Here is a 27,677-nt window from a genome sequence, read left to right as displayed (position 1 = left end):
TTCCTTTTCTCTGCCACAGCAGAGGTGGGTGGGGGAGCGAGGCTGGGTGGGTCTGGGTTGGGTGAGCTTGCCCCCAGGCTCCACAAAGTCTGGTAAGGTGGCTGTTTTGGCCTGGTTCAAAGATCTGCTCCTAGCCCCTGGGGAAAGCCACCAGGGAGGGGCTGAAATGGCCCTACCCACCCAGAAAGTGTGCTTGTGGAGACGGGGCCATCTGAGATTCATAGCCTGGCCGTCTAGCTCTCACACCTCTCCCTGGCCTGTTTGTCTGACCTAATTAGCTCCCTAATTGTATACTCTGGATCCACTGTATGTCCCCAAGGGGGAAAATTGTGGGTTACACTTTCCATGGAAGCTGCAGGTTATAGCAGACCCTCACTGGGGAGAGGCAGCTGCTTGCCAAATTCTTGGCCCAAACTGCTCTCCCAACTGGAATGGGAGGGAGCGGCCACAGAATGCAGTCTGAGTGCCTGAATGCACCACACCGGGTTGCTATTGCATCTGTGAGTGTGGTCTTCCTCGAGGCAGGACCCACCCTAATTAAACAGGGTGGTTTTCCAGCAGGGTGATGGGCATTCTCCCAGATTACTGGGTTTGGGAACCCCACAGTATTCTCCTGTCAGATCTGTCCACGTGGGCTTGCCCACCACCTGAGTCCAACTCCCAGACCTCTCCCCTGTATCCCCAGCAACCTACTCAAGTCTGGGGGGCATGGTGGTCTGGTTTGCTTGTCTGACCCGCTGCTGTGGGACTCCGCAAAACACTGGCAGGCAGGGCAAATTGGGAATCCCGGGTCCACTACAGGTCCCCATTGGGAAATGCATGGGACCCACACTCTGTGGAAGCCTCAGCCTGCAGCATGTGCCCACTGCGGAGGTGCAGCCCCTTTCCAAGTTTTGGTCCCAACTGCTTTTCCAGTTGCAGTGGGTGGGGGAGGGGTGGGAAAGGCAGCATCTGAATGGAAGAAAGCCAGCTCTCCAGCTTCTTGTGATACTCTCCTTGGAGGAATCCCCACACGCAGTGTCCAAGCTCTAGGGTCACAGAAGTTCTCCCCACCATACCACGTTTGCAGCCATGCCTGGGCTCGTGGGGGTGGAAAAGCCTCCAAGAAACTTGGTAGCCTGGAAGCCACTGAATGCTTGTGGAAGGGTAAGAGAGATCCCCCCTTACCCTTTCACAGGGTTTGGTCCTCTCCGATATCTTTTTTCCTTTATCTTCCTCCTTCTCTGCTTTGCAATTTACCTCCATGAGATCCCTGGTAGCCTCCAGCACCTCTCTCTATGATCTACACATGCTCTGCATCTCTTCTCCCCTTTCCTTTATCTGAAATCCAATCTTCCCTCCAGGACAGTCCGGCTTGCAATGTCTCTAGTCAGCCATTTTGCCTTGACTCCCCTTCATACATATATTTCTTATTTCTTAAGTAACAGAGCACAGAGTACATAATTTTCAAAGCATTTATTAAGTGATATCATATCATAATAAACTATAATGTAAAAGTTTTTATTAAAGTATATTAAATTCACTGTCTGAGTGGCTCATGTTTCTAAAGTAAATTTCTATATCCATGGTAATTCTGGGAAATGATTATTTCAATCAGCCTTTCATAGATTGTGATTTAGCAACAAAATGCAAAGACTTTATGTATTTATTTATAAGGCCATGGTGGGATTAAGAAACAAATCTGAAAAACTGCTCTTTGCAGAAATTCTTGGTTCCTTAGTTGAAATCAGTTTTTGTTGTTCTTAGTCAGTGAGGTTTATGTTTCAAACACAGATTCCTTTTAGTTTTAGTAGGTTATGGGATAGTAAAATTGTGGGCCCTGGGGATTGGTTAGGCGATTTTCATATGATCAATCAGAAGAAAAATTTGTATTGTTTAACCAACCATAATCATACAGAAAGAAAGAAAATTCAAAAAACAATTTTCTGGTTAATTAGAAAAAAATGATTATAAGAGATCTAGATCTGGTACAAAATAGACATGTGTAATCAATTTTTATTTTTTCCCAGGCTACTCTATACTCTCATTAGAGTAAATCCGTACAATTGATTCTTTGCTTTATTTCTTGTTTCTTTTTTGTCTAATTCACTGCTTATTAACACATTATCCAGAAAATGTTTAGGGGAAATAAAAGCAGATGAAATTTAGATCCGAAAATATACTTCACTTCAACAGCTGTAATAGTATGAAAAAACTATAAAATATTGTCTAATATTAATATGTGAGTTTAATTGAGTTGGCTATGCATATTTCCAAGACCGAAATGGCATTGGAAACTTTGATATTAAGTATGTTGGTAGATAAAGCATTAAATCATAGATGAGTTTAATTAGATAGGAAAGCTCCAAAATAATAAATTCATATTGAAATATCACAGTTAATCAAATACAAAAAGTAGATTGCTTATATTGAATTTTAAGGAAAATGGAAACCAGAGTGTTTTTCTCGTTGTCTTAAAATATGCTATAGAAAATTATAAAATAACCTGGTTTTTTTTCTTCCATTTTTAAATAGATGCAGCAGCCCTATTTTATGGACAAAAATCAGGTCAGTATCTTTCAGCAATTAATCTTTACTTTGAGATATAGCAGTATATTGTGAGCCTGCTTTTGGAATCAGAAAGTTAATGTGTTTCATACACACTTGATTTTGTAAATGAGCTACCTTGACCAGGCATTTATCCCACATGATTCTAAACTCAAAGACAGGGTTTTGGTTGATGCTGTTAATGCCGTATTCATAATGCCAAGGACATTGGCTGCTATGGAGAAAGTACTCAGTTTATATTTGTATTAAATTAAGAAAATAGCTTGGGATCATAAATAAATAATTTATTTTGCATACAAGAATTTTCTACATGAAAGTAACCAAATGCTTTGCAAGGTATACTTTCTGAAATAAACCACAAATACCCTATCTTCTTACTCAAGAAGACAAGGGGCTTCTGAACATAGTTTAATCCTTTTTGAGGACATCAAAATGAATGCCTGTTATCATAGTATATACTACACAATGATGCCCTTGGAATCAACTGATGTGTACAAGGCAGTTTGTCCCTGCTCTAGAGATGGTTTCTGAGTTTCCATGTCTACTTTCGATTTGCCTTTCTGTCTCCTCCCTTCTGTTCAACATCTATTATAGCTCTACATCCTGGTAGTATCATTATGTCTGCTCTTAGTTTATTGGGATGAGAACATCATTGAGCCAAGCTCATTAGCCTTGCACCTGTGGTAAGAAAGTGCCCTCTGAGTGAGGCCCCAAGGGATTTTTCCTGATGGATAAAGTGAATAAGTTAAGAATTTACACATGGGCTTCGTAATATCTCTATTCACTGCAGGAGGATTTGGGGACAACTTCTTGACTGCAGCCTACATAGTCAGAATTTTCCATGTATTCAACCTACATGGAGAATATTACCGTGTAATTTTTCTTTAGAAACATTTATATTAAGTGTCTCCAAACCATAATCTGTAAACCATTTCTTCTTAGCCTGTGGCTTAATATTTTTGTGTGTAGTTGTTTGTGCAACTACATACAATTTGGTTTTGACAACAATTTATCAGAACACCTGAGAAACCCTTTATCTTTTAACTGGTTCTATTTGCTGTTTGTCTTAATTTACCCCCTATATCTCTGGGATAGGTTTGCTGACCATAAGTCCTGGATTTTCCTGAATTGGATTTTAATTTCAATTTCTAAAAGTTTATCTTAATATCAGACCATATCCCTTGACTTTTTATTTGAATAGTGTGGTCAGTTTGTAGAAAATCTATGAAGATTATACAGCATAGAGAAGGGTTAAAAACAAACAAACTGCAATCCTGTAAGTCTCCAAATAAGAATATTACCTAAAATATCTTTGCAGTTTCTTGCGCATGTAATCAACATGCAACTTTATGCAAAATTCTATTGCTATTGTTAAGTTTTTTCCCCACATAATTATTGAGAAAATTCTTTTGGAAACAAATGCCTTGATGTATTAGATAACAATATTTGTGTATCTGTAAATCTAACTTAATAAGTGTACATGAATGTAAATTATGCCTTCTGTTGTAAAGTACTTGTTCCTATTGTGAGTTTTTGACTCAGCTATACTTACAGTAGCTTGAAAAGTTTGCAAATTTGCATGTCATTTATTTAAATTTGGAGAAAATTTACTTTGATTCATAATAATAACATTTAAATAATTGGTAAGTTGTGTGTACCTGAATTTTGGTATCTGCTATATAATAGAAATTGTTGCCATTTGATTCAGAAGAAGTGAATTTAGTTTGTTCAGTGTTTGTGTCACATGACAATGTCTTTTAAATAAAATTTCAGCGTTTCATCAGTAGAATAATAATTAATGCTTTAAAGCATCTTTTCAATCATCCAAGAATTATTGTGTTTTGCTGCATTCTAATTTGTACGTTTGGACTATGCTCCAGATTGGCTGGAAGATTAATGCAGACTTTCTCCTTTATGGGGGTGTGCTGGAGGCGTATAAAAACATCATGGTCAATGACTAATTACCATATTTATGCCTGAGTATTCAATTCAGAAAGCATATCTCTGTGGAAATACCTCCCAAGTACAATAAATAATTCTAATCAAGATTCACTTTCTACTGGCAATCTATCACTTAGAGATGCTACTAATGACAACAATTCTCCTTTTCTTTCTTCAGATGGTAAAGGAGTGGAAAGCAGATCAGGTAAATTACTTTGTTCTATTTTATTATACTGTTTATATTCAAAAGCAATAGGTTGGTAGTGCTTTTCCTTGGTGAGAGGGCATATCTCCCCTGGCAAAATCCTTAAAAGATTTAAAATGTAATATCCCTTATTATCACAAACAAACAACTTTAATGTGTTTTTGTAAAATCTGGGTCAGGCCTTTTAATATTTAATCAGTATTTATAAAGGTGTTGAAATTTGAAATGGAAAATTGCTCTGGATATTTGCTTTTCTAAAATTTCTTAAACCTACAAGAGAAATGTGCATAAGGTTTGACTATACTTTTTGTAGGCAGAACATGCTTTTGTTTTTTATTTCAAGATTAATTCCTTAGTGATCTATTTTAACTAAAATCGATCCTAGTCCAAACAATTTTACTAGATTCCTTCAGGTGATTGAATATCACTATTTCCTGTTTCTGTTTGTTTATTTGCTTGTTTCTCCACCCACCAAAATGAAAAATAAACCATAGCTAGTTATCAAGACTGCTTTTATGGAATTTTTCTTAAATCCAACAATAAGGTTTTTGCCAATATCAATATAGATTCAATTTCATTCTGGTCTAATAGATACAGCAATCAAAATAGCCCAAGATTACTTTCATTTGTTTTTCTCATTGGGCATTTTAGATCCCTATCTCATTCTAAGACTAAATACAATAAAATGTAATTTAAAAATGTTTTCTTTGAGGTAGAACATAAACTGAGATTATGCAGCAGCTCAGTTGTCTCATGACGACAGCAAAATTCTCTTCATAACTATGGACAGGACTTCTTATGTCCCGTCACAATGATGTAGCAAGAGTTTTTCTACTTCCAAGTCCACAAATTCTGGCTGTTACTTTGAATAAATGGGAACAGATAGTCTTTAGCATTCTCTTAGAAGCCTCCATTCAAGAAATCAGAGTGAGGCAAGGGAACACTTGGAACTTTATAGTTCTCTGGAAGTCCTTTGAAATTCTGAGAAATTGAATACATTCCTATGTCTCATAAGGAACTCTCTAGGTCTGAGTATTATTTAGGAAGGACTTGAGAGTCTCTAAGACTAGAGCTGTATTGGATGAATAACAATGCCAAACAAGAGAGCCCCTGCCAACTGACCACTCAAGGAGCCAACATAAAATTGGACAAACTCCAGGGCGATGTTATCCTCCACATTCTTCATTCTTTAATGAGATTGAGATTCACATATTTGAGAAAAGGATTCATAGGCTACTACAGGACTTCATATTTTTGGTATTCATTGACTTTTACTCATTTCAGACAGCATAACTTATTTGTCTCCATTACTTAAAAAATTTTCCCATCCACACAGCTCAGTCATGTTCACCTCTCTGATCCAACAATTTCTCTCCACAAAGTAGGGATAAAGAGGAAGGATTATATTTATTTCTCTTGTCTATTTCATTCTATGGTTTGAAGTACAAGCTAATCCTTCCAAAAATTTATGTAAAATGTATGCATAATATAGTATGACCTTACTATGAAATACGTGAACATATTTTCTTACCTTTAAGCTATAAAGTAGATAAACATGTTTTATTTATCTTCACACATTGTATTAATATAAGCAATCTGTCTTTGAGCAAGATGAAGGCAGTATACATCTTATATAAGAGAAAAGGGTTTCTTGGCAGATTTTACTAAATATGTGATCTTGGACAAATTATTCAACCTATTCTAAATATCTATTTCCTTATCTACAAGTGATGAAGAATAATAGCACCTATCATTGAATTGTGAAGATGAAAGAGATAAGTCATATAAGGTACTATTATACATTGGAGATGAGGTACCTATGAAAAACATACTGAACGTTACTACTAGTAACTTCAACAGCAAATATTTCAGAGCCAGTTTTATATAATAAAGACAAAAGGGATAAAACAATGAATAAAAACAAACATGGTGCACTGAATAACTAAGATACCAGGGCTATTAATTCAACAATAGAATGACGAAATTCGGAGGAAACATGAGTCTAATGAAATGAAGGATCTAATGAATCCGTGGGGTTGGATTCAGGGGAGGTTTGATGAGTATAGTGACCACATCATTAATGAAATAAAATGCAATAAAATGTATCTACACGAGTTTGATGTGATGTTTGATGAGGAAAACCAAATACACTAAAAGATATTGTTTATACCAATTGAATATTTGCTGTGTGTAAGACATTATGCTAGCTACTCTCATCTAATTCTCTCGTTTAATTAATAACTATTATGAAGTATATATTATGTCATCCTCATTAATTATATAGTCCCCATTTAATAAATAAAAAGAATTTGATTTAAAAGTGTTAACTTATTTATCCGAGGACAGGCCAAATGTATAGTTAGGGGCAAGAGTACAAAGGTAGATATATAAATAATGAAAAGTTATAAATAAAAGAAACAAGATATTAAATGCGTTTTTTCTTTCACCTTGGTAAAAATACATTCGTGACAACCTGGAAAACAAGGTGTCAATACAGAATTTTTAGGTTTTTTAGAATTCAATGCAAGAATAGAGTTGGCCATGCCTTAGCCAAGGTCCCTACACCCCTGCTTTTATTATGTCTGGCTTTGTCCCACACTGAGAGGAATTCCCTAGCTTACCTATCTTAGTCTATCTAATTCTACACACCAGCCACCCACTGGCCAACCTAGTCCTAGAAGAAGATACCCATATAGGCCCAGTTGGAGGCTTGGGGCTGCAGGCCGTGGAGACTTAGAATACGGTCTGGAATGGGGGAGGGAGAGTGGCACAGGCTCTGGCTAGGCATGTCCCCTTGGCCTTTGGCCTGTATTCAATGCTCTCTGAGGAGGGCCATAACTTAAGGAGAGCCAGAGTGAGATCTGCATAAATCAGAGCTTAAACTTCTCTTGCATATGGTACTGTCCAAGGCCATTGTGATTGCACATGGGGGAGCTCAGAGGGTTTTGACTCAGAAATCCACACTTTTTCTGTGACTGAATGTTGTTTTACTTCCTTCTGCTTTGCTACCAAACTAAGATATTTATATATAAAGGAGCAGTTCTAAAACTATGTGCCAATGAAGGTAGACAATGAGAGAGAGGGTAAAAGAGGAAGAGAGGAAGAGCTGGTAAAGAGGGTATGTGGAAGAACAAAAGAGACAATAACAGAAAATGCTCTGTATGTAGAAGAGTAGTATAAGTAAGAGTAGTTTGATTTACAATTTTATATTATTGTGTTGAAGAAATAACACAATAGTATAAATTGGCTATACCTGATTTAAGGACTTAGGCTCTTCTTAAACCAAAAACCTATATGTAAATATTAGAATATCATAATCTATTAAATGTTGTGTGCCTCTACCTCATAATAGATTATTTTGACTATTCTAAAATCACATAAATATTATATATTGTATACTATTTGCTTTAAAAAATGGAAATATATTTGCTAGAAACATGGAAAATGGCTAAGAATTCCAAGAGTAGTTGTTGGGGAAACGTAATTAAAAACAAAATCTCCTACCACTTCAGAAAACCTCTCCATGAAAATAGATAAGAATAGTTTTATTATGGAATAAGCATTAAACCAGAATATGATGCACATCACAGGCATTCTGCTAAAGAGATTGCAAAAACAGAAGGAAATCTCACTCTTTTATATAGCCACGCAGATGCAACCCATTACATACATCTTATCAAGACAAATAATAGCTAGTTCTCAAGTAGAGGATTTTACAGCACTGTTTGTCACATGTATGTTCATCCTAAATTTCCTTGGTAGATGGGGTAGCCAGCTATGTTTGCTGATTGCCTTTAAAATAAAAAAATAATTTATTGTATATTGGTGAATGGAAGTAGGTTTGCAATTTGTAGCTATGTGCCAGCTGAAGTTAGCTCCTTCCTCCCAGGAACCCAGGAGGTAGAGGAGCTATCTTTGTGAATAATTACATGTCAAAGTGGTGACCCTAGGTCTCTGAGGAGACATTTCTGGGGTGCTTATTGAGTCTTTGAAAAGACTTATATACATTTCACAAGGGTAGGGAAAAGACTCACAAATTTTCTAAAGCAAATGATCTAAGAAAATGTATGTGTAGGGGAAGAAGTCTGTTTCCTTATTTTTGATAGGAAAAATTAAGCCGCTTATATTAGCTTTTGTGTGGTTTTACATTCATGAGTGTTTATTGTGCTGGTCCTTGTGTAATTCAGCTTTGAGTACTTCTTGGAGAGCTGGTCTTGTCTTGGTGAATTCCCACAGACATTGTTTATCTGAGAATGTCTTTATTTCTCCTTCATATATAAAACTTAGTTTTGCAGGGTACAGAACTCTAGCCTGGGCATTATTCTGTTTCAGAAGAGTGAGAATGGGGCCCCAGGCTCTTCTTGCTTTTCAGTTGAGAAGTCTGAAGTAATTCTTATAGGCTTTCCTTTGTATGTTACTTGTTTCTTTCACCTGACAGCTCGTAGTAGGGCCTCCTTAGTCGATATTTTAGTCAATCTGATGACTGCATGACGTGGTGTTTTTCTATTTGCATTGAATCTCCCTGAGGTTTGCTGTGCTTCTTGTATCTGTATATCTAGATTTTTAGCAAGGCCTGGGAAATTCTCCTCTATTAAATCTTCAGATAGGTTATCCAGCCCTTGCATGTTTTCTTCTTCATTTTCCGGAACACCGATCACAGGTATTTGGTTTTTTCACATAATCCCACATTTCTTGTAAGCTTGTTTCTTTTTTCTTTATTTTCTGCTCAATCTCTGTGACTGACTTATTCATTTGGAAGGAGCTGTCTTCAATCTCTGAGATTCTTTCTTCTGTTTGATCTACCCTGTTCTTTTTTTTTTTATCATAATTGCACATATTTAAGATGTAGACTTTGATGTGCTTAGAAATGTGGACACAGCTGTGAAACTTTCCACGGGCAAGACAATGAGCATCTCCATCCTCCACACAGGTTCCTCTGTGGCTCTTCGGAGCCCCTCCCCCATCCCCAGGCAGCCACTGGCCTGTTTTGTTACTGAGGCTTTCCACAGTGTTTTGAAGTTCCCTGAATAAGTCTTTTATTTCCAGGAGTTCGGTTTGATTTTTCTTTAATATTTCAATTTCTTTAGTGAATTTGTCTTCCAAATCCTGGATTTTTTTGTGGTTTCCTTGTGATGGTTATCCACTTTTCCTTGCATATCATTGAGCTTAGTTACAATCCATGTTTGGAATTCTTCTTCTGTCATTTTCGTATTCTGGACTTGGTTAGTGTCATTGCTAGAGAGCTGGTGTTCTTCTTTAGGGGTGTGCTTTCCATTTGATTTTTCATACTTCCAGAAATCTTTTGCTGGGTCCTGCCCATCTGGATCTGCTGTTACTTTTCTTTGTTTTGCTCTGTGTATTTTCTCTTGATCTTCCGCTAGAGGGAGCCGCTAGTATGTTGCCCAGGGTTCTCTTGATGGGAGGGATTACTTGGGGAACTTGTTTTGGTCTCTTGCCAGGGTTTTGATTCCCTAGTGGCGGGTTTCTCTGTTGGTAGTTGACCGAAGGTGAAAATGCAATCGTACCTGAGGACTTGAACTGGTCTGGCGAGGAAAGTCACTGGGCTGTCAGCTATTGGTGAGTGCCAAAGCCCCAGGGACTGGCGCTTGTCGCAGAGGGGGAGTGGCTCTTTATGTCTCGCTGCTGCAAGCTCAGAGGCAGCACAAAAGATGCTGGCCAGAGGGAGGGGGTGCCTTCCCAAACTCCCCAACGCTCCAGCGCCTTCAGCTTCCGTAGGCGTCTGCCCCTCACAGCTGAGGAGGCACTCAGAATTCACTGCTCAAAGAAACTGGCCTGGCTAGTTGACTTTAGGTCCTGGAAGGGCAGGGCTCATTGCGAGAGCTCCCAGGCTGGGGGAAGGGAGCTGTTCCGCACCTGCGACCTGCTGTGGGCCCTGAGCTGGGGGTGCTCTGCCGTCTCCTTTATGTCTCCCTCCCCCAATTTCACGCCAGTCCAGCAATAGCTCTCGCTACTACTGGCCCACCCTGAGCAGTCCCAATCACCAGCGGCAGTTTCCAGGTTAGAGTCCTCTACTCAGTAATCACCTCCCCGTTCAGGACCCGCTGGGTGCCAGAGACCAGCTTCCTGACTCCTAACTGCCTCCGGAGGTAGCCCAGCCCAGCTCCTCCCCTGTCCGGTGCAGTCCTGACAGGGAGCTCCGGGGAGTTCAAGATGCTTCCCACTTGTGTCTCCTCTCCGCTGAGCCCCACGTTTCCTGACCCAATTCTACATCCACTTCACACAAGCCCCTGACTCTCGGTGGGCTTGTAAGTCAATGGGGAAGCTAGACTGTCTCGTGAGGGACTTGTCCCGGTGCACTTACTGGCCAGGCTGGCGCCGCCGTCTCACGCTCCACTCTTTAGTGTCTGTCTGAGCTTTCCAGGTTTTGCGTTCCAATCTCCCGTTCACCTTATTCTTTTTCCTGATTTGTGTGTCCCCCGCTGAATCTCCACCGATTCACCTCACTGTTTTTGCAGGAGAGCTATCCAATCGTGTGTAGCAGACCAAGATCTACGTCTCTTTCTCTGGAAGCGGGGATCCGGGAGGCTCCCCTAACTCCGCCATTTTTTCCCCCCTTCATAAGGTCTTAATTGTTGGGTACCTTTCCTTCAAAGTGCATAATAAACTATATTTTGACTATCTTAAAAATTACATATTTTATTTTTGTATAGTATTTACATTAGAAAAATACAAATTTACTTCTTAGAAACATGGAAAATGGCTAAGAATTGCAAGAGTAGTTGTTGGGACACTACTCTTTAAAACAAAATCTCTTGCTACCCCAAGAAACATCTCCATGAAATTAGAAGAGAAAGAAAACAGTTTATTACTAAATAAGCATTAAAATGGAATGTGATGCACATCACAAGGCATCCCACTAAGGATATTGGGAAGACAGAATGATATCCCCCTCTTACGTAGCCAAGCAGATACAACCTGTTACACATATGTTCTCAAGATAAACAACAGCTAGTTCTCAAGTAAGAGAACTTGATAGCACTCTTTGCCACACCTAGTTCATCATAATTTACACCGGATTCTTAAATCCTATGTAAGGGTGAATACAAATAATAATAGGTGATTTAATTCTCCCTATTAAAAACAATGGCTTTTTTAGTGGTCATTCATCCTCTGGTGACTCAGATACAAGAAACTCACTCTTTGGCCTTGGATTTGGTGCCTCAGAAGAATCTGAATACAAGTCGAGAAAACGTCAGAGCACTGGCAGTTTAACGTTAGCAGGCTCAGCAGCAGGAACCGTTAGAGAAAAAATACTCTTCTAGGAAATAAGTGCTTTCTTTTTTCATTTGAGATAACCTGATAATCTTTGTTTTATTTGCAGGAAATGGCTTTAAAAGTAAGAGAAACTCCTAAGGCTCTAATTCCCATGCCAATTAGAGTGATAAATTCTGTCTTCAGAGAATTTTGGCAAAGAAGTCTACATTAAATTAATTTTTTTGAAAATTTTTTATATTATTATGCTGTCTTGGTACTATTATTATAATTGCTATTCATTTTATGACATTTTTCATTATATAAATTAATAATTTAAAATGCTTCTTGGACCCAAATATTCAGGGTCTCTCCCCTCACATTTCTGTATCCAGCCACCATTTATTTTTTACATCACAATTCTCTCTTTAAATTACAACCTCAATTTGCTGAATAATATCATAAAGCACAGTTTCTAAATGGTTTGTGGCCTGCGATTTTTTTTGTCTTGGGAGAGAAATGCAAATTTCTTTAGATGAGTCATGTTCTCTTTGGTTCAATGTAGTTTTTCCTACTGGCCTATTCAAATTTTTACTATACTTGCCTCGTACCTGACATCTGTATAGTTTGTACGTCTATAAAAATGAGAAAGAATGAAGTCAGGAGAGAAAAATAACTTCAGTATTTTACATTAAAATTTAATATTTGAGTCCATGTGGTGAAAAGGCAGAAACAGCTTTGAGTGTAGGGGTGTGGTTGAAATATCTTTAGGAAGGACACAAAGTTTTCTTTTTTTCCATGAAGTTGGTATTATTTTGTATTCATTTATTATGTAGTCCCCATTTAATAGAAAAGGAATCTTTGTTTTAGAAATGTTGAATTCTTTATCCAAGGACAGTCCAATGGCATAGTCAAGGGCAATATTATATAAATGCAGTGTCTAAATAATTAAAAGTTACAAGTAAAAGGACCAAAATATTAAATGTGTTTTCTCGTCCACCTTGACAAAAAAATCAAAAACAAAAAACAAAACACGTGATATTCTGGAAGGTCAGGTTCCAATGCAGAATTTTCAGATTCATTAGAATTCAAAGCATGAGTTGGGTTGGTTGTGCCTTAGCCAAGGTCTCTATACCCCTTCTTCTTCTATGTCTGGCTTTGTCTCAAACTGAGAGTGATACCCCAGCTGACCTCAGTCCATCTACTTCGGCAAATTGGCCAACCCCTGGCCATCACTCAGGGCTAGGTGTTCAATCTTTGCAATGTGGTCTGACTGGGGCAAGAAGGTCTTGGGAAAGATGTCCATGCAGGACATGTCTGATTGCACGTGGGGAGTCCAGATGGGTTTGACTTAGAAGTCCATACTTTTTTCATGACTGAATGCCATTTTACTTCTGTCTGTGGATCCACACCTCTCACCTCTCACAAAAATCAACTCATGCTGTGTCACAGATCTAAACCTAAGGAGTGAAACTATTAGAATTCTAGAGGAAGAAGTTGGAAATACTCTTCTAGACATTGGCCTAGGCAAAGAATTTATGAAGAAGACCCCAAAGGCAATTACAGCAACAACAAAAATAAATAAATGGGACCTGATCAAATTAAAAAGCTTCTGCACAGCCAAAGAAATTGTCACAAGAGCAAACAGGCAACCCACAGAATGGGAGAAAATTTTCACGTGCTACAAATCAACAAGAAAAAAATCAAACAACCCTATCAAAAAGTGGGCAAAGGACATGAACAGAAACTTTGCAAAAGAAGACAGAATAATGGCCAAAAAACATATGAAAAAATGCTCAACATCTCAAAGTAAGATGTTTTTATGTTAAGCAGAAATTTTGAAACTACATGACGTTGAAGAAAGACACAGAGGGTAAAAGAGAAAAGCAGGAAGAGTATGTAGTAAAGAAAGATAGGTCGAGGGAAAGAGGAGATAAAGATAGGAAATGCTGTTTATGGAGGAGTAGTGTAAATAATAGTGGTTTGAGGGTTACTTAATAATAATAATACTCCATAAGAGTAGCAATAATATAATAGTGTCACTTAATGTTATATAAGATGATACCTGGTTCAAGGACTTGTATTCCTCCTAAACCAAACACCTATATGTGAATATTATAATTTTATAGTCTCTTTATTGTTGGGTATCTTTCCTTCAAACTATATTAATAGACTATCATATTGACTATTTTCAAAATTACATAAAAATTTTTGTATACTATTTGCATTAGCGAAATACAAATATATTTTTTTATAAACAGAAAATGGCCAAGAATACAAGAGTAGTCGTTGGGGAATTATAATTAAAAACGAAATCTCCTGCCAACCCAGAAAACCTCTCCATGAAAGCAGAAGAAAAAGACAACATTTTTAATACTGAATAAGCATTACACCTGAATGTGGTACCCATATTGGTTGTGATAACTAACCAATGATTAGTTATCAAGGAAGAGGACTTTAAAGCACCATTTGTCATACCTAGTTCATCCTAAATTTCCTTGGTAGGTGGGGTAGCCACTTTGCTGATGACTTTAAAATAAAAAATAAATTTCCTGTGTATTTATGACTGGAGGGAGATTTGCAATTTGTGGCCAGACACTGGGTGAAGATTGGCTCCTACCTCCTAGGAACCTAGGAGTTAGGGAGCTATCTTCCCCAATGTTATTGCATTTCCAAATGATGGCCACAGACCCTGAGGAAGCGTGCCTGGAGTGCTTATTTAGTCTTTGAAAAGATTTATGTACAGTTCAGAATGGTATGGAAAAAACAAACAAGTTATCTTTTTGTTTTTTTTTTTTTTTGGTCACATGGGCCTTATCATTTAAAGCACAAATTTATAGTACAAGTCTCCCCTAAATAATAGAATATGCGAATCTTTAAAAAGTTCATTTCTTCTGTTCCATTACCTTAGAGCAGTGATTCTTAACTTTTTAAAATTTTATTTTTTAAGTGACATATAATAACTGTACATATTTATGGAGTACATTGCAATGTTTCAGTGCATATAGAGATCGGGGTGATTAGTATATCCATCATCTCAAATGTATATCATATCATTGTGTTAGAAACTTTCAATATCATTCTTCCAGATATTTAAAACTATGTATCGTATTATTGTGTGTACATTTTAGAGAAGAATAGGAAGTACATACAAGTTTTCTACAGCCAATGCTCTATGAAAATATGCGTCTGAGGGATAATTCTCTTTCCTTATTTTTAATGGGGAGAATTAAACCACCTATTTTAATTTGTATTTGCCCTTACATAGTCTTCAAATTTTACCTACAAATCATGTGCATCTTTTTCTGGTCTATTTGGTGACCAAATGTATGTCTTCCACCACTATACAGGAATTATCATAGTTATTAAGATGTTATTAATTCTGAAGTATTTCAGTTTTATCATAGAGATTTAAAAAATGCAAATAGCGTGACATAAAGCACATATGCCTCATGTGACAAAGTATATAGTATCTTAAGAAGTGGTCTTTGTTGGTGAGGGCATTTATTAAATACGTATTAATTGAGCGCCCTCTATGGTTCAGGCCCTGTTCTAGACACCAGGGATATCTCAGTGAATAAAACAGGCAAAGAAACCTTGAGTTTAGGGAGCTTAAAATGTAGAAGGATAACGTCAATAAAGAATAACATAATTAGCAGTAAACATGGTATATTGTAAGGTGATAAATTCTATGAAATAAAATAGAGTAATATAGTGGTAATTGAGAATATAAGGGTGGGGTTACCATTTTAATTGTCAGAGAGTGCCTCTTTGATGAAAGTTAAGCTGAGACTTGAAGGAGATGAATGTTACAATTAATCTATGAGTAAATGTTTTCATCTTCTTTTTCTTTGCAGAACTACCAAAAGGAGAATCAGGTATGTTATTAATTTCATCAGCTACAAGGTGCAGTGGCCAAAGACAGTGTGGATTGAATGGAGCAGAATATTCTGATGGAGGAAAGTGGGGTTGGGAAATTCAGGCTTAGTAATGGAGAAGGGAAAAGGCAGGGGCGTTTCTGCCCCATCCAGGACAGGATGAGTTTCTAGTACACATCAATTATGAAATCTTTGCAGCTCCATTCTACTCTCTTTCTTGAGGTCTTAGATCATGAAAAGAAGCTGTAGATAATGGGATGAAGTCAATTAGTGGTGTATGCTGTTTCAAGTGCAGCCAGAATAATGGGACTTATGCATAATAAAATGTGGCTTTTCATAGTGTCATAATCAGATCACCTTTATAGTTTGTGCCAGCAATGTTGTTTTCAAAGAAAATCTTTTGTTTTCACTGTAGGTGGCTTTTTTTATGGTCGTTCATCCTCTGGTGACTCAGACACAAGAAACTCACTCTTTGGTCTTGGATTTGGTGCTTCAGGAGAGTCTGAATACAAGTCAAGAAAACATCAGAACACTGGCAGTTTAACGTTAGAAGACTCAACAGGAGGTACTGTTAGAAGAAAAATACTCACTTAGGAAGTAAATTCTTTTTATTTTTTCACTTTGTACAATCTGATAATCTTTTTTGTATTTGAACACATAGCCTTAGTTGTAATAGTGGGGACTCCAAAGGCACTAATTTTTCCAGTTTTAATTAGAATGATAAATTCTGTCTTCAGAGAATTTTGGCAAGGATGTTTACATTAAAATAATTTTTTTGATAATTTTTAAATTTTCCAATGCTATCTTTATACTATTGTTATAATGATTATTCATTTTATGGCTATTTTTCACTGTATAAAATAATAATTTAAAATGCTTCCTAGACCCAAATGTTATGTAGCATCTTTCCACTCATTTTTTTGTATCTATTACAACAAAAAATCATTTTCTAATCGCAATTCTCTGTATAAGTTACATGTTCATTTTGCCGAACAATATGATAAAGTTGAGTTTCTAAATAGCTCATAGCCTGCAATTTTTTTTTTTTTTTAAGAAAAATGTAAGTTTTCTTAGGGGAAGCATGTCTTTTCTTGTTCAACACATTTCTCCTTACTGGCCTATTCAAGCTTTTATTGTACTTGCATGATCCCTGAAATCTCTATCATTGGTGCCACTACAAAGATAGGAATGAAGGATGTCCAGTGAAGACAACTTCAACATTTTATATTATAATTTAATATTAATAATTTGAGTCCATTTGGTGAAAAGGCAGAAACAGCTTTAGGTATAGGGGTGTGATTGAATTATCTTTTTGAAGGGCACATTTTTTTTCTTTCCGTGAAGTTGATATTCTTTTGTATTCATTTATTATATAGTCCCCATTTAATAGAAAAGGAAACTTTCTTTTAGAATAGTTGAATTCTTTATCCAAGGACAGGCCAAAGGCAAAGTCAGGGGCTATCTTATAAATGCTGTGCACAAGTAATTAAAAGTTATAAAGAAAAGGAGCAGAATATCACATAAAATGTATTTTCTTATCCACCTTGACAAAAAAAAAAAAAATGTGATACTCTGGAAGGCCAGATTGCAATGCAGAGTTTTCAGATTCATTGGAATTCAGTGCATGAGCAGGGTTGGCTGTGCCTTAGCCAAGATCCCTATCCCTTGCTCTTTCTATCTCTGGCTTTTTCCCACAGTGAGAGGGATATCCCAGTTGACCTATCTCAATCCATCCACTTTAGCACACTAACCCCACCCTGGCCATCTCTCAGGACTATGAGTTCAATCTTTGCAATACCATCCGACCTTGAGAAGAAGGTCTAGGGAATGTTCACCCTGCAGGCCCAAGTAATGGTCTTGGGACTATTGCCCTGGGAACTTAGAATATGATCCAGAATGGGAGAGGGAGAGTGTCACAGGCTCTGGGTAGGCATGTCCCCTTGACTCTCAGCTATATTCTTTGCCTTCTAAAGAGGGCCACGACTCAAGGAAGGCCAAGATGAGACTTGCATATATCAGAGCCAGAACTCCTCCTGTCCGAGTCTGACAGAGGTCCTGTCCAAGGCTGTTTTCATTGCACGTGGGAGAGCTCAGATGGATTTGATTCAGAAGTCCATACTTTTTCCATATCTGGACAGTACTTTACTTCTTTTTCTTTTGCCATCAAAGAAAGATATTTATATACTAAGGAGCAAGTCTAAAATTACATGGCTATGATGAAAGACAATGAGAAAGGGGGTTAGTAACGGCAAGGGAGCAGACAGGGAAGTTTCTGTGCTGTCCAGGAGAAGAAGAGTGTCTCGTGTATGCCAATTAGTTAGCCCTCACAGCTCTATTCTACTTTCTTTCTTGAGATCTAGAACCATGCCAAAAAGATATGAATGTGATGACTAAGTCAATCAGCGGTGTATGTTTTTCCAAGTGCTGCCAGGGACTTAACAAAAAATGAAATGTGGCTTTTCAGAGTGTCAGGATCAGATCACAGGTATAGTCTGCACTAGCTTGCAATGCTGTTTTCTAATAAAATCTTCTGTGATTCACTGTAGGTGGCTTTTTTTATGGTAGTTCATCCTCTAGTGATTCAGACACTAGAAACCCACTCTTTGGCTTTGGCATTGATGCTCCAAGGGAGGATGAAGACAAGTCGAGAGGACGTCGGGACACTGACAGTTTAGCATTAGAAGACTCGACAGCAGGTACTGTTAGAAAAAAAAATACTTACCTAAGATGCTAGTGATTTTTTTTTTCCATTTTGGATAATCTGATAACATTCACTGTATTTGAAGGTATAGCCTTAATAGTGGTAGTGAAGACTTTAAACGCACTAATTCCAGTGCCAATGAGAGTGATGAATTCTGTCTTAGGAGAATTTTAACAAAGGCATTTAAGTAAGCCAATTGTTTTCCTGATAATTTTTTATTTTTTCATGCTATCTTTATACTTTCTACTATTATTATAATGACCATCCATTTTCATTACATTTTTCACTTTATAAATTAATAACTTAAAATGCCTCCTGGACCCAAATATTATATAGAGTCTCTGCATCCAACCACCATTTGTTTCCTATACCAGGATTGTCTCTTTCAATTATACAATTTGCTGAATAGTTTTATAAAGCAGAGTTTCTACACAGTTTGTGGTTTGCAATTTTTTTTTGAGTGGGGGGAAGTAAATTTCTTTAGGTGAGGCGTGTCTTCTCTGGTTCAACACATTACTGCCTACTTGCCTATTCAAACTTTTACTTGTACTTGCCTGGTCCCTGAAACCTCTAGTTCATGCCTCTACAGACATGGGAAATAATAAGTTCCAGTGAGGAAAATAGCTTCAATATTTTATGTTAAAAATATTTATGTCCATGCATTGAAAATGTAGAAACCGCTTTTGGTGTAGAGGTGTGGTTGAAACATCTTTAGGAAGGACACAAAGTTTTCTAATTTTCCAGGCACCTGTTTTGTGATTGAGAAACTCAGTCTGACCAAGGAGTTAAGGCAAATATATTATATTTGTTCTTTTTTTATAATACTGAGGTGTTAATCATCTTCTCATGTTCTGTAGAAGCCAGTGAAACTTTATCTTTAATGGCCTCAAAGCTTCACTTTTCTTATGGAATTCTCTCAAACTTCATGGTAAATTGGTTGCCATGTACACTTCTGATTATACCATGTAGCATCGTCTATGGAAAGATATGGGGTGGGGGAGATATAGAATACATCAGGAACTATAATGTAGACCTTCTTCAAGCAATGTGTATAGATTAATTTCTTGTATTATGTGAATGAATGCAACTTTTCTCTGATAATGATTGTATTTTGTGTATGATAGTTGAAACCAATTCAGCAGGTGACATTGCCAACAGTGTCTCTGATGGCATGGAAGTTGGTGGTACTTCTTCAACTCAAATTGAAATTGATAGGGATCTATCTGACCAAAATGAATTTGATGCCAATGCAGAATATGGACTAGCTGGATCTCATTTTGCTGCCAGGGAAACAGATATTTTAAGTTGTTTCTGAGTTTCTGCTTTTGACAAAAATTCAGTTAGCAGAGCAGGGATTAATGGTGTCTTTGACTAGGGCAGATTTAGTGTTAGAGGAATTCATGAAAAAGATTTGTAAACTATATGTTTGGTTCTTAAAGGATCTGTGTTATCTTCAACAGAAATAAGCAATTTAAACACTTTAGTGAAGAGGCAAATAGATTTCAGGTTTTTATTGAATGACCTGAGACCTGGGAGAAAGAGGCCTAGTTTCTATTCCCAGTCATTTACACTAACCTTCTTGTTTCCAAGTTTTGTCATTTGGGAACAGAAAAACTTTGGGCTCATGTTTCTGTCCGATATTTACCATGCTAACTTTTAAAATTCTATTACTCATATTTGGGTTAGTTTTTTTGAAAAAGAATGACAGAAAAAAATAAATTTGTGGAAGTATGGATAATTAGCATTCTGTGTTCAGAAATCAGAGACAGTGAAGGAAGCGAGGGTCAATAAAGTATAGTAACTTTAGGTATTTTTTAGTTAGAGTGATTTACTTTAAAAGATGTGGACATTGGTAGCACAGGAAGTTGGTGGTAAATTCATAGGCCTTGGTGACAATGACCATAGTGAAAATGGAATGAAAGTTACTAGAGAATCTAATCCCAGTGGTTTAAGTGGTGATATTTAATTCTTGTGCATAAAAATGTTTGAATCATAAATTTGCTGAATTATATTCTGAGGACAATCACTCTGTATTCCACAAGTTGTACTGGTGCAAAAAAATGGAATTTTTTTTTGTGATATATCAGAAAATTTGGACTTTTATTCTGAGCAATTTGATTGAAAAAGATATGGAAGCAGTAGATCTCATTAGAATGATAACAGCAATAGTGGATCTGATGTTAGCAGCTCAGGTAGTCTAATCTTGGACTCCGCTCTGGTGAAATATAAATTGATTTGAGCTTTTCATCCACTATTTTATTAACGTTTTATTTCTCTGCCAGTGGGAAAGTTCTGGCTACTTGATTTTGGGCCTGGAGAAAGGAAAAGTGGAACCGAATTTGGTTTTGAAGATTCTAGTTCAAATCAACTTGGTGACAATGCCTATAGTGGTAAAGCCTTTGATGGAAATATATTAGGTAGTTTGGGAGGTTCTAGTTCCAGTGTGCTAGGTACTGATAGTTAATTTCTGTGCACAGAACAATTCTAAATCATAGTATGCATTGAAAGTAACTCCTGTGACCATCATTTTGTATTCAGCAGGTGCCTCAAGTGCAAAAAATGGGATTGAATATTCTGATGGTGTCTCTGAAGATTCAGGAGTCAATTGGGGGTCACCTGATCAACAGGGATTTGAATTCAGTGGAATTGTTGGGACTAGAAAGAGAAACAGTGACTCTGCTGAGGCTGGATACTTGAGTCCTAGGTCTGATGTCAGTGACTCAGGTATCCTAACCTGGACCCTATTCCCAAGAAATCCAAATTAATTTCTTTCTTCATTATTCCTTTAATCACACTTTGACTTTTCATTAGGAGGAAAGACTTGGTCTTCTGGTTCTGGAAGTGGTGAAGAAAGGAAGGGTGCAGCTGAACATGGTGTTGGTGCTTCTGGACTAAATGAATTCAGTGAAACTGGCCTTAGTGGTACAGGTACTTGTGATGCTAGAAAGGACGTTTCTGGATCTGCTTCCCATGGCTTAGGCATTGAGATTTATTTCTGATGATTAGAAAGTCAGAATTCTAGATTATATTTTAAAATAACAGTGAAAATTAGGCCAGGTGCAGTGGCTCAAGTCTGTAATCCCAGTACTTTGTGAGGCGAGGAGAGAGGATCACTTGAGGCCAGGAGTTCAAGACTAGTCTGGGAAACATAGGGAGACCATGTTTCTAAAAAAAAAAATTAGTCAGGCATGCTGGCATGCACCTGTAGACCTGTAGTCCCAGCTACTCAGGAGGCTGAGGTGGGAGGATGGCTTGAGCCTGGGAGTTTTAGGCTGCAGTGAGCTATGATCATGCCATAGCACCTCCGTCTAGGTGATAGAAATATCTTGTCTCTTAAAAAAAAAATGAAAATTAGAAACATTATTATAAATAATTTAAAAAGCAAGCCTGAATCCTCAAATGTTGACATGTATTTAGATATGATCAAGCAAAAGGCATAGGATGTGGAACTGGTTTTATGGCTCTGAATATATCAGTGTGGAATTCTTTTGGTTGTCTTTGGGCTAAATTGATTTGGAATCAATTGAAGAGGTGGTTAAAGAAGCAGACGATTTGTAGAGCTCAAACTTTTTGTCCTGGATCTGGACTTGGTGGCTTAAGTTTTCTTTGCAGGTCTATCCCTGAGAAGAGTAAGAGAGAGTTCTATCCTTTTTGAAAATCTCATAAAATTTAATATTTGCACTTAATGAAAACATTAGATTGAACAGTATTGGAATTTGCAGTAGAAATTTTTAAAATAATATTCGTTCTTTATGTGGGAACTGTGTTGATGCTGTTAACAGTGTTGGGCAGTCTTGGGAGCCACTAGAGTAGAAGCCCAGCCCACAGAACTGTGGGCAATAGATCACCTCTAATGAAAAAGGGTGCTCGAACAAATAATCAGAATTCATCTTTAGAACTTAATTTTAGGATTAATACCTTTTTTAAAAAAGTGAAATCTAATTAGCAAGAGACATGGTTTAGTACAGTAATGGAAGACCTAACTCAGAAATGAATCTCAGTAAATCTGTTCAAAAAAGGCTTGGGCATACAGAAATAATAATTGTATTTTTGGTTGTTTTTAATCTTTGGAAATCAGTTTTGAAGTCAATACTTCATGGAACCAAGAAATTTGAAAACATTTATTATTTATTGGTACTGATTTTGTTTAATCACAATTGGTACACATGGTTTAAAAGACTGAATTTCTGAACTCCAGATTTGCTGCCATTAACTGAGGTATTCAAATTTAGGTTTTGTTCCTGAGAAATGTATTCAGAATTGATTACCTTTCATCTTTCTATTGTGGAGTGGTTACCAATTTGAGGTTTTTCTGCTATTTGGACATCAGATTTTGACTGTTTTCATTTCTCCATATTAGGTAGACTTTTAATAAGTAGTGTTCTTTCTGGTAGTGTATTTAATGGCGGCAAATTTACTAGCTTTGCAATGGGAGATTCTGGATCTCTTGACATTAGTTAAGATGTCAGTTCATCTAGATTAGTGGTTTTCCTATTTCTAGTTTCTGTGAAGGCAGAATCCTTTGTTCAAGTGGCTTCTTGAAATAATACCTGGATTTCCCAAATGTAAAACAATCCAGAATGGGAGCAAGTTTGGTTGAAACTGGGATAGGAAACCTAAAACTCTGTCTATTCAACCATTTTCTTTTTTCCCTGGACGTATTTAAGACAATTGATCTGGAAGAAATTAATTTGATTAATTAATGGTAATGTAGTGGCAAGGCATTTAATTTTGTCACTCCAACAAGTTTTTGAGTTAATAATATTTTTTTCTTGTACAGCTTTACATGGTCTAAGTCTGCTAGCATTAGTATTGCTGAACTTAGATCCATGGTTTATCCATCAGATTAAAAAAATAATTTTACTGTGTAAAATTATACACAGAGAGTAGCCTAATCATTTTGTGTTAAAATAGGTGTCACAAGCTCATCTGAATACAGTACATCTGGATCACTCAGTATTCCAGGTAATTTGATTTATGACTTTGGTGTTTAAAAAGATATACACACACATACAATGCTGAAATGTTCTGTTGATTATTGATTTGCTAGGACTTGATATTATTGTATTTCTCATATTGGCTTTCAAGTGCTTCTTTTTGGGTACTAAAGTTTAGATGACCAACTAGGTATTTGAAACAATTTCATGAATAAGAGAGATTAAATTCATTAAGGGAATTTGAATAAAACATAGTACAAGTTCTCCTTTATTATTTTAGACATATTTTTAAAATATCCTTATAAATTAATTAGGAATTCAATTTATTTCCACTCAATTTGAGTAAAGACAACCTATAGTAAAGAGAAGTGGTTTCAAGATAGACAATATATATCATTGTGAAAAATATTTTAAAATTCTACCAAAATATCTACTTTTGTTATTGTTATTACTGTTCTGTCCTGCTTGCCTTTAGCCCTTGCCCTAAGATTTCATATAAATTTATGTGGTTACATAAAAGGGTTATTAGAAATAAACAATTGTGGGAAGCAAAGTTTCATGGTATACATATTTTTATCTTTGATCAGGAGAGTTACATTTTCCTTATATATAGATAATTGAATTATTAGTATTAGATAAAAGACTGATTGAATAAAATTTGTGTCATGGCTTCTGAATAAAAGGGGCATGCAATGTTTTATTTGTAAAGTTGAAAAATAGTTCTGTCAGGGATGTAACATATATTAGTAATTGTACATGACCCCAAATGAATAAGCTCTTAATGAATGTTGAGGAGACTATGGTTGATTGTTCGCAGAAACAATATGGACTGCAGAGATAATCATGTATGTGGCTTTGGCAAATCCCTGTTCTCACAAAGTCAAGTTATATATTCAAGATAAAGAAATTTATTTATGGCCTTCAATATCAACTTCTAAATTCCCATGTAGAAATTCTAATATTCTATATATCTAAAATAAATATGTCTTAAAATTTAAATTATCTATGTATTGTGTTGAATAGAAAAAGGATCGCATATTCCAGAAGCAACTCCGAAATACTCAGAAACAAATGCAATTATTGGTAAGTAAAAATGGCTCTGATATCCACCCATATTTTTATGCCCAAGCCAGTTCTTAATGAAGTCACAAAGTAACCGAAATTTAAAACTAGTTTTAAAAAATTTGCCCAGCATCTATGTGTTTAATCATTGTATATTTGAATGACATCACATTTGTACTATTTTTTCTCCAAACAATATGTTTAAATATATATATATATACCCACACACCTACATACAAACATATATACATACATAGATATATACACATACATTTATATGTATATAGAGAAGTAATGTGATTCTTCACACTCATTCAATATAAATGGTACCACATTCAGACAACATTAGAAAAACTGCCTCTACAAAACAGCAAAATAAGTAAGAAAACAAACTACAACTTCCCTCCATTTATCCCTCCTCATCTTAGAGACAATTTCTGTTTTCCTGTGGGAAAGAAGATGTTTTTATTCTTGTTTTGTTTCAACCAGAATGGAAATTTTGGGTACTCCAAAGAAGTACCCAGGTACTACCTCGAGTGCGTTTTTTGTAGTAGTGAGAGAAAGAAAACACTGATTTAAGGTGGTGGCTGTGAAAATAGAACCTTTCAGTGATTTTTCTCCCATTGAGTCATGAAAGCTTTGAAAAGCAGAACTAGAAGATACGTTACTTGTTCTAAATAATTCTGAATGCTTTCCTGTGAATATTTTGTAGGTGAAGCTGCTACCTGGGGCAAAGGCGCATATAAAGCTTTCAATGGCCGCATCTTTTCCTTTGAATCTTCATGCGCGTACACTTTCTGCCGTCACTGCGTTCAATCTGGAGATTTCAATATTGAGATCAAACGAAACAATGACAGTGAGATTGAAAAAATAACAGTTCTAATTGACAATAATGACATCTCTATTTTTGGTGATCTTATTTTAGTTAATGAAGAAAGGTAAATACTAGTGTTTTGGAAAATGCTATGGAATTACTTGAAGTAAACTGAGCAAAAAAATAAAATAAAAAGAAAAAATTAAATAGGAAAAAGATGGTACTCTTTTCCCATTTTGATGTTTGTATTGATATTTATAATTTTTTTAACTTATAAATTGGACAGGAGTTTGATAAACATCTAAGACTTGGCCATATTTGGAATTGTAAGATACTGTATTTGTTCCTATAATAAGGTGGAAAAAATAGAGTATTTCTGTTTGACTATTCTGAGTATCTAGATTTTGGAAAACATATATTCAACAAAACAGTTCACAGAATATTTCAATTTGCATTTGCATGTTTAACACTATATATAAATTTGAGATTTTAAAAATTAGTGATTGAAGAAATTGAAACTCTCAGGCCACTATTTTTAGAAGAAGCAATTCATTTTTGGAAGGGATGCATATGTGAATACTTTCCAGGATAAGAAGATGAGGCATGCTATTCTACTAGTGAACATTTCAAATTATTTGATTATTTTTTCTGACTCTGAATCAATGTTTCATCTTGCTCATTTCTGCAAAGCCCCAAGGATCTATTAATTGTTCCTTAGAAGATTTTCCAATATTACAAAAAGTCATTGTTTCTTATTTTCTGAAATGATAAGAAAAACTAATATTTATAAGCCAGCATTATATTTATAACATACTAAATATGGAAACATGAATTATCAGAAAAATGTGCTGTAATAGTACTATTCTTATCTTTTAAATGTACTTGTATTTTATACTTTTCAGTGTACAGATACCGTATAACAATAAGTTGATTCGCATTAAAAAATATGGAGAATACAATGTCCTGAATAGCCGTAGAGGAATCCTTTCTTTAATGTGGGACAAAGATAATAAACTCTCAGTAAGTCCATCTGTGATTTTCTTATAATCTTGTGCTTTTTGTCTTTGAGTTTAAGTTATAAAAACAATATAGTATAAGGAAAATATTAATAAGAGGTAAGGTTTATTGAGAAATTTCTATGTATATTAGTCACTATACAAAGCACTATCTTATTTAATATTAAAAATACATTCAAGTCCGTACTATTATTAACCTTATTTTGCAGATGATGGAACTCAGGAAATGCTGGCTAAGGAAAGTTAAATAATTTTTCCAAGGACATATAGTTAGTAAGTGGTGGAATCAGTAACTATTCCAAATTCTAGAGGCAGGTCCTTAAGAAAATGTCCCTTAATACACTTCTAAGTAACCAGCTTAAACAGAATTGAATTTGAGGAGGCCCTGTTTTTCGCTTTGGGTAAATTTTGTTTTGAGATATTTTCAATATTTTATAAACATATAAACATAATTTTTTTTTAAAAGCTCACTCTTCACAAGCAATATCCAACTTGTGGTCTTTGTGGTAACTTCAACACCACTCCAGGTAAGATTTCAATGGGTTATGCCTAAGAAAATTGCTTTCCAAAAGAAAATTGGGAATTAAAATAATTTTTCATATTTTGATAAATCTACTAACAATTTGCCTTTGTCTAAAGAATGAGAATTTTTAAAATGAAAAAATATATTTATGTTGCCAAGTTTCAAGTATGAAATTTGAAAATAATGTACATAGATAAAGAATAACTTGAACTAAACAATGCTTTCTTTTTAAGGGTCAGATATTAATGAGCACATTGCCAATAGTAAGATTCCTGGTGATTGTCCCAGTGCTATTAGTAAAAGCTATGAAGTTTGTGAAGATGGAGTACAGGTATGTAATTTATATTTCATTTTTGTAATTTCAGTAATATTTCTCTTGGTTTCTTTTTTAAAATGAATTTTATTTTGTATGTTTAAGGTTTACAACATGATATTATCGGATACCTCTAGATGGTAAAAAAGGTTATTATATGGAAGCAAGTTAACATATCTAGCATCTCATAATTACCCATTTTTTTGTTTTTATGTAAGAGCAGCTAAAATCTACTCATTTAGCATGAATACCATATACAGTATAATTTTATTACCTATAGTCCTCATATTGTAGATTAGATATCTAGATTCATTCATCCTACATATATGCTACATTTTATCCACTGGACTCTATCTCCCAATTTCTTTTCCCCACCCCACCCTCTCTGGTAATCACTGTTGTATTCTCCATCTCTGTATATTTGAATTTTTTTTTTTTGGATTCTACATATAAGTGATGTCATGCAATATTTTTCCTTCTGTGTCTGGTTTATTTCACTTAGCATAATGTCCTCTAGGCTCATCCATG

At 35.9% G+C, this 27,677-nt stretch overlaps 1 protein-coding gene across 1 annotated transcript in view; it reads left to right on the top strand.

The window, feature by feature from the left end:
- The first annotated feature begins 1,071 nt into the window (after positions 1 to 1,071).
- MUC19 (mucin 19, oligomeric) overlaps positions 1,072 to 27,677 on the top strand; it is a 151,205-nt gene continuing 124,599 nt past the window's right edge. The window contains 20 exon segments of the mRNA XM_012638394.1: positions 1,072 to 1,146; positions 2,515 to 2,547; positions 4,667 to 4,693; positions 10,191 to 10,270; positions 11,811 to 11,935; positions 12,036 to 12,050; positions 15,763 to 15,783; positions 16,199 to 16,348; positions 18,330 to 18,479; positions 19,609 to 19,788; positions 20,767 to 20,934; positions 21,023 to 21,208; positions 21,296 to 21,328; positions 21,715 to 21,723; positions 23,399 to 23,449; positions 24,445 to 24,504; positions 25,196 to 25,421; positions 26,200 to 26,317; positions 26,780 to 26,840; positions 27,070 to 27,167. Of these exon segments, the coding sequence (XP_012493848.1) occupies positions 1,072 to 1,146; positions 2,515 to 2,547; positions 4,667 to 4,693; positions 10,191 to 10,270; positions 11,811 to 11,935; positions 12,036 to 12,050; positions 15,763 to 15,783; positions 16,199 to 16,348; positions 18,330 to 18,479; positions 19,609 to 19,788; positions 20,767 to 20,934; positions 21,023 to 21,208; positions 21,296 to 21,328; positions 21,715 to 21,723; positions 23,399 to 23,449; positions 24,445 to 24,504; positions 25,196 to 25,421; positions 26,200 to 26,317; positions 26,780 to 26,840; positions 27,070 to 27,167 (1,866 nt within the window).

The sequence above is a fragment of the Propithecus coquereli genome, unplaced genomic scaffold, assembly GCF_000956105.1.
Source record: "Propithecus coquereli isolate 6110/MARCELLA unplaced genomic scaffold, Pcoq_1.0 Scaffold13, whole genome shotgun sequence".
Lineage (NCBI taxonomy): Eukaryota > Metazoa > Chordata > Mammalia > Primates > Indriidae > Propithecus > Propithecus coquereli.
The sequence above is the reverse complement of the archived record's forward strand: the minus strand, read 5'-3'. Positions and strand labels throughout refer to the sequence as shown.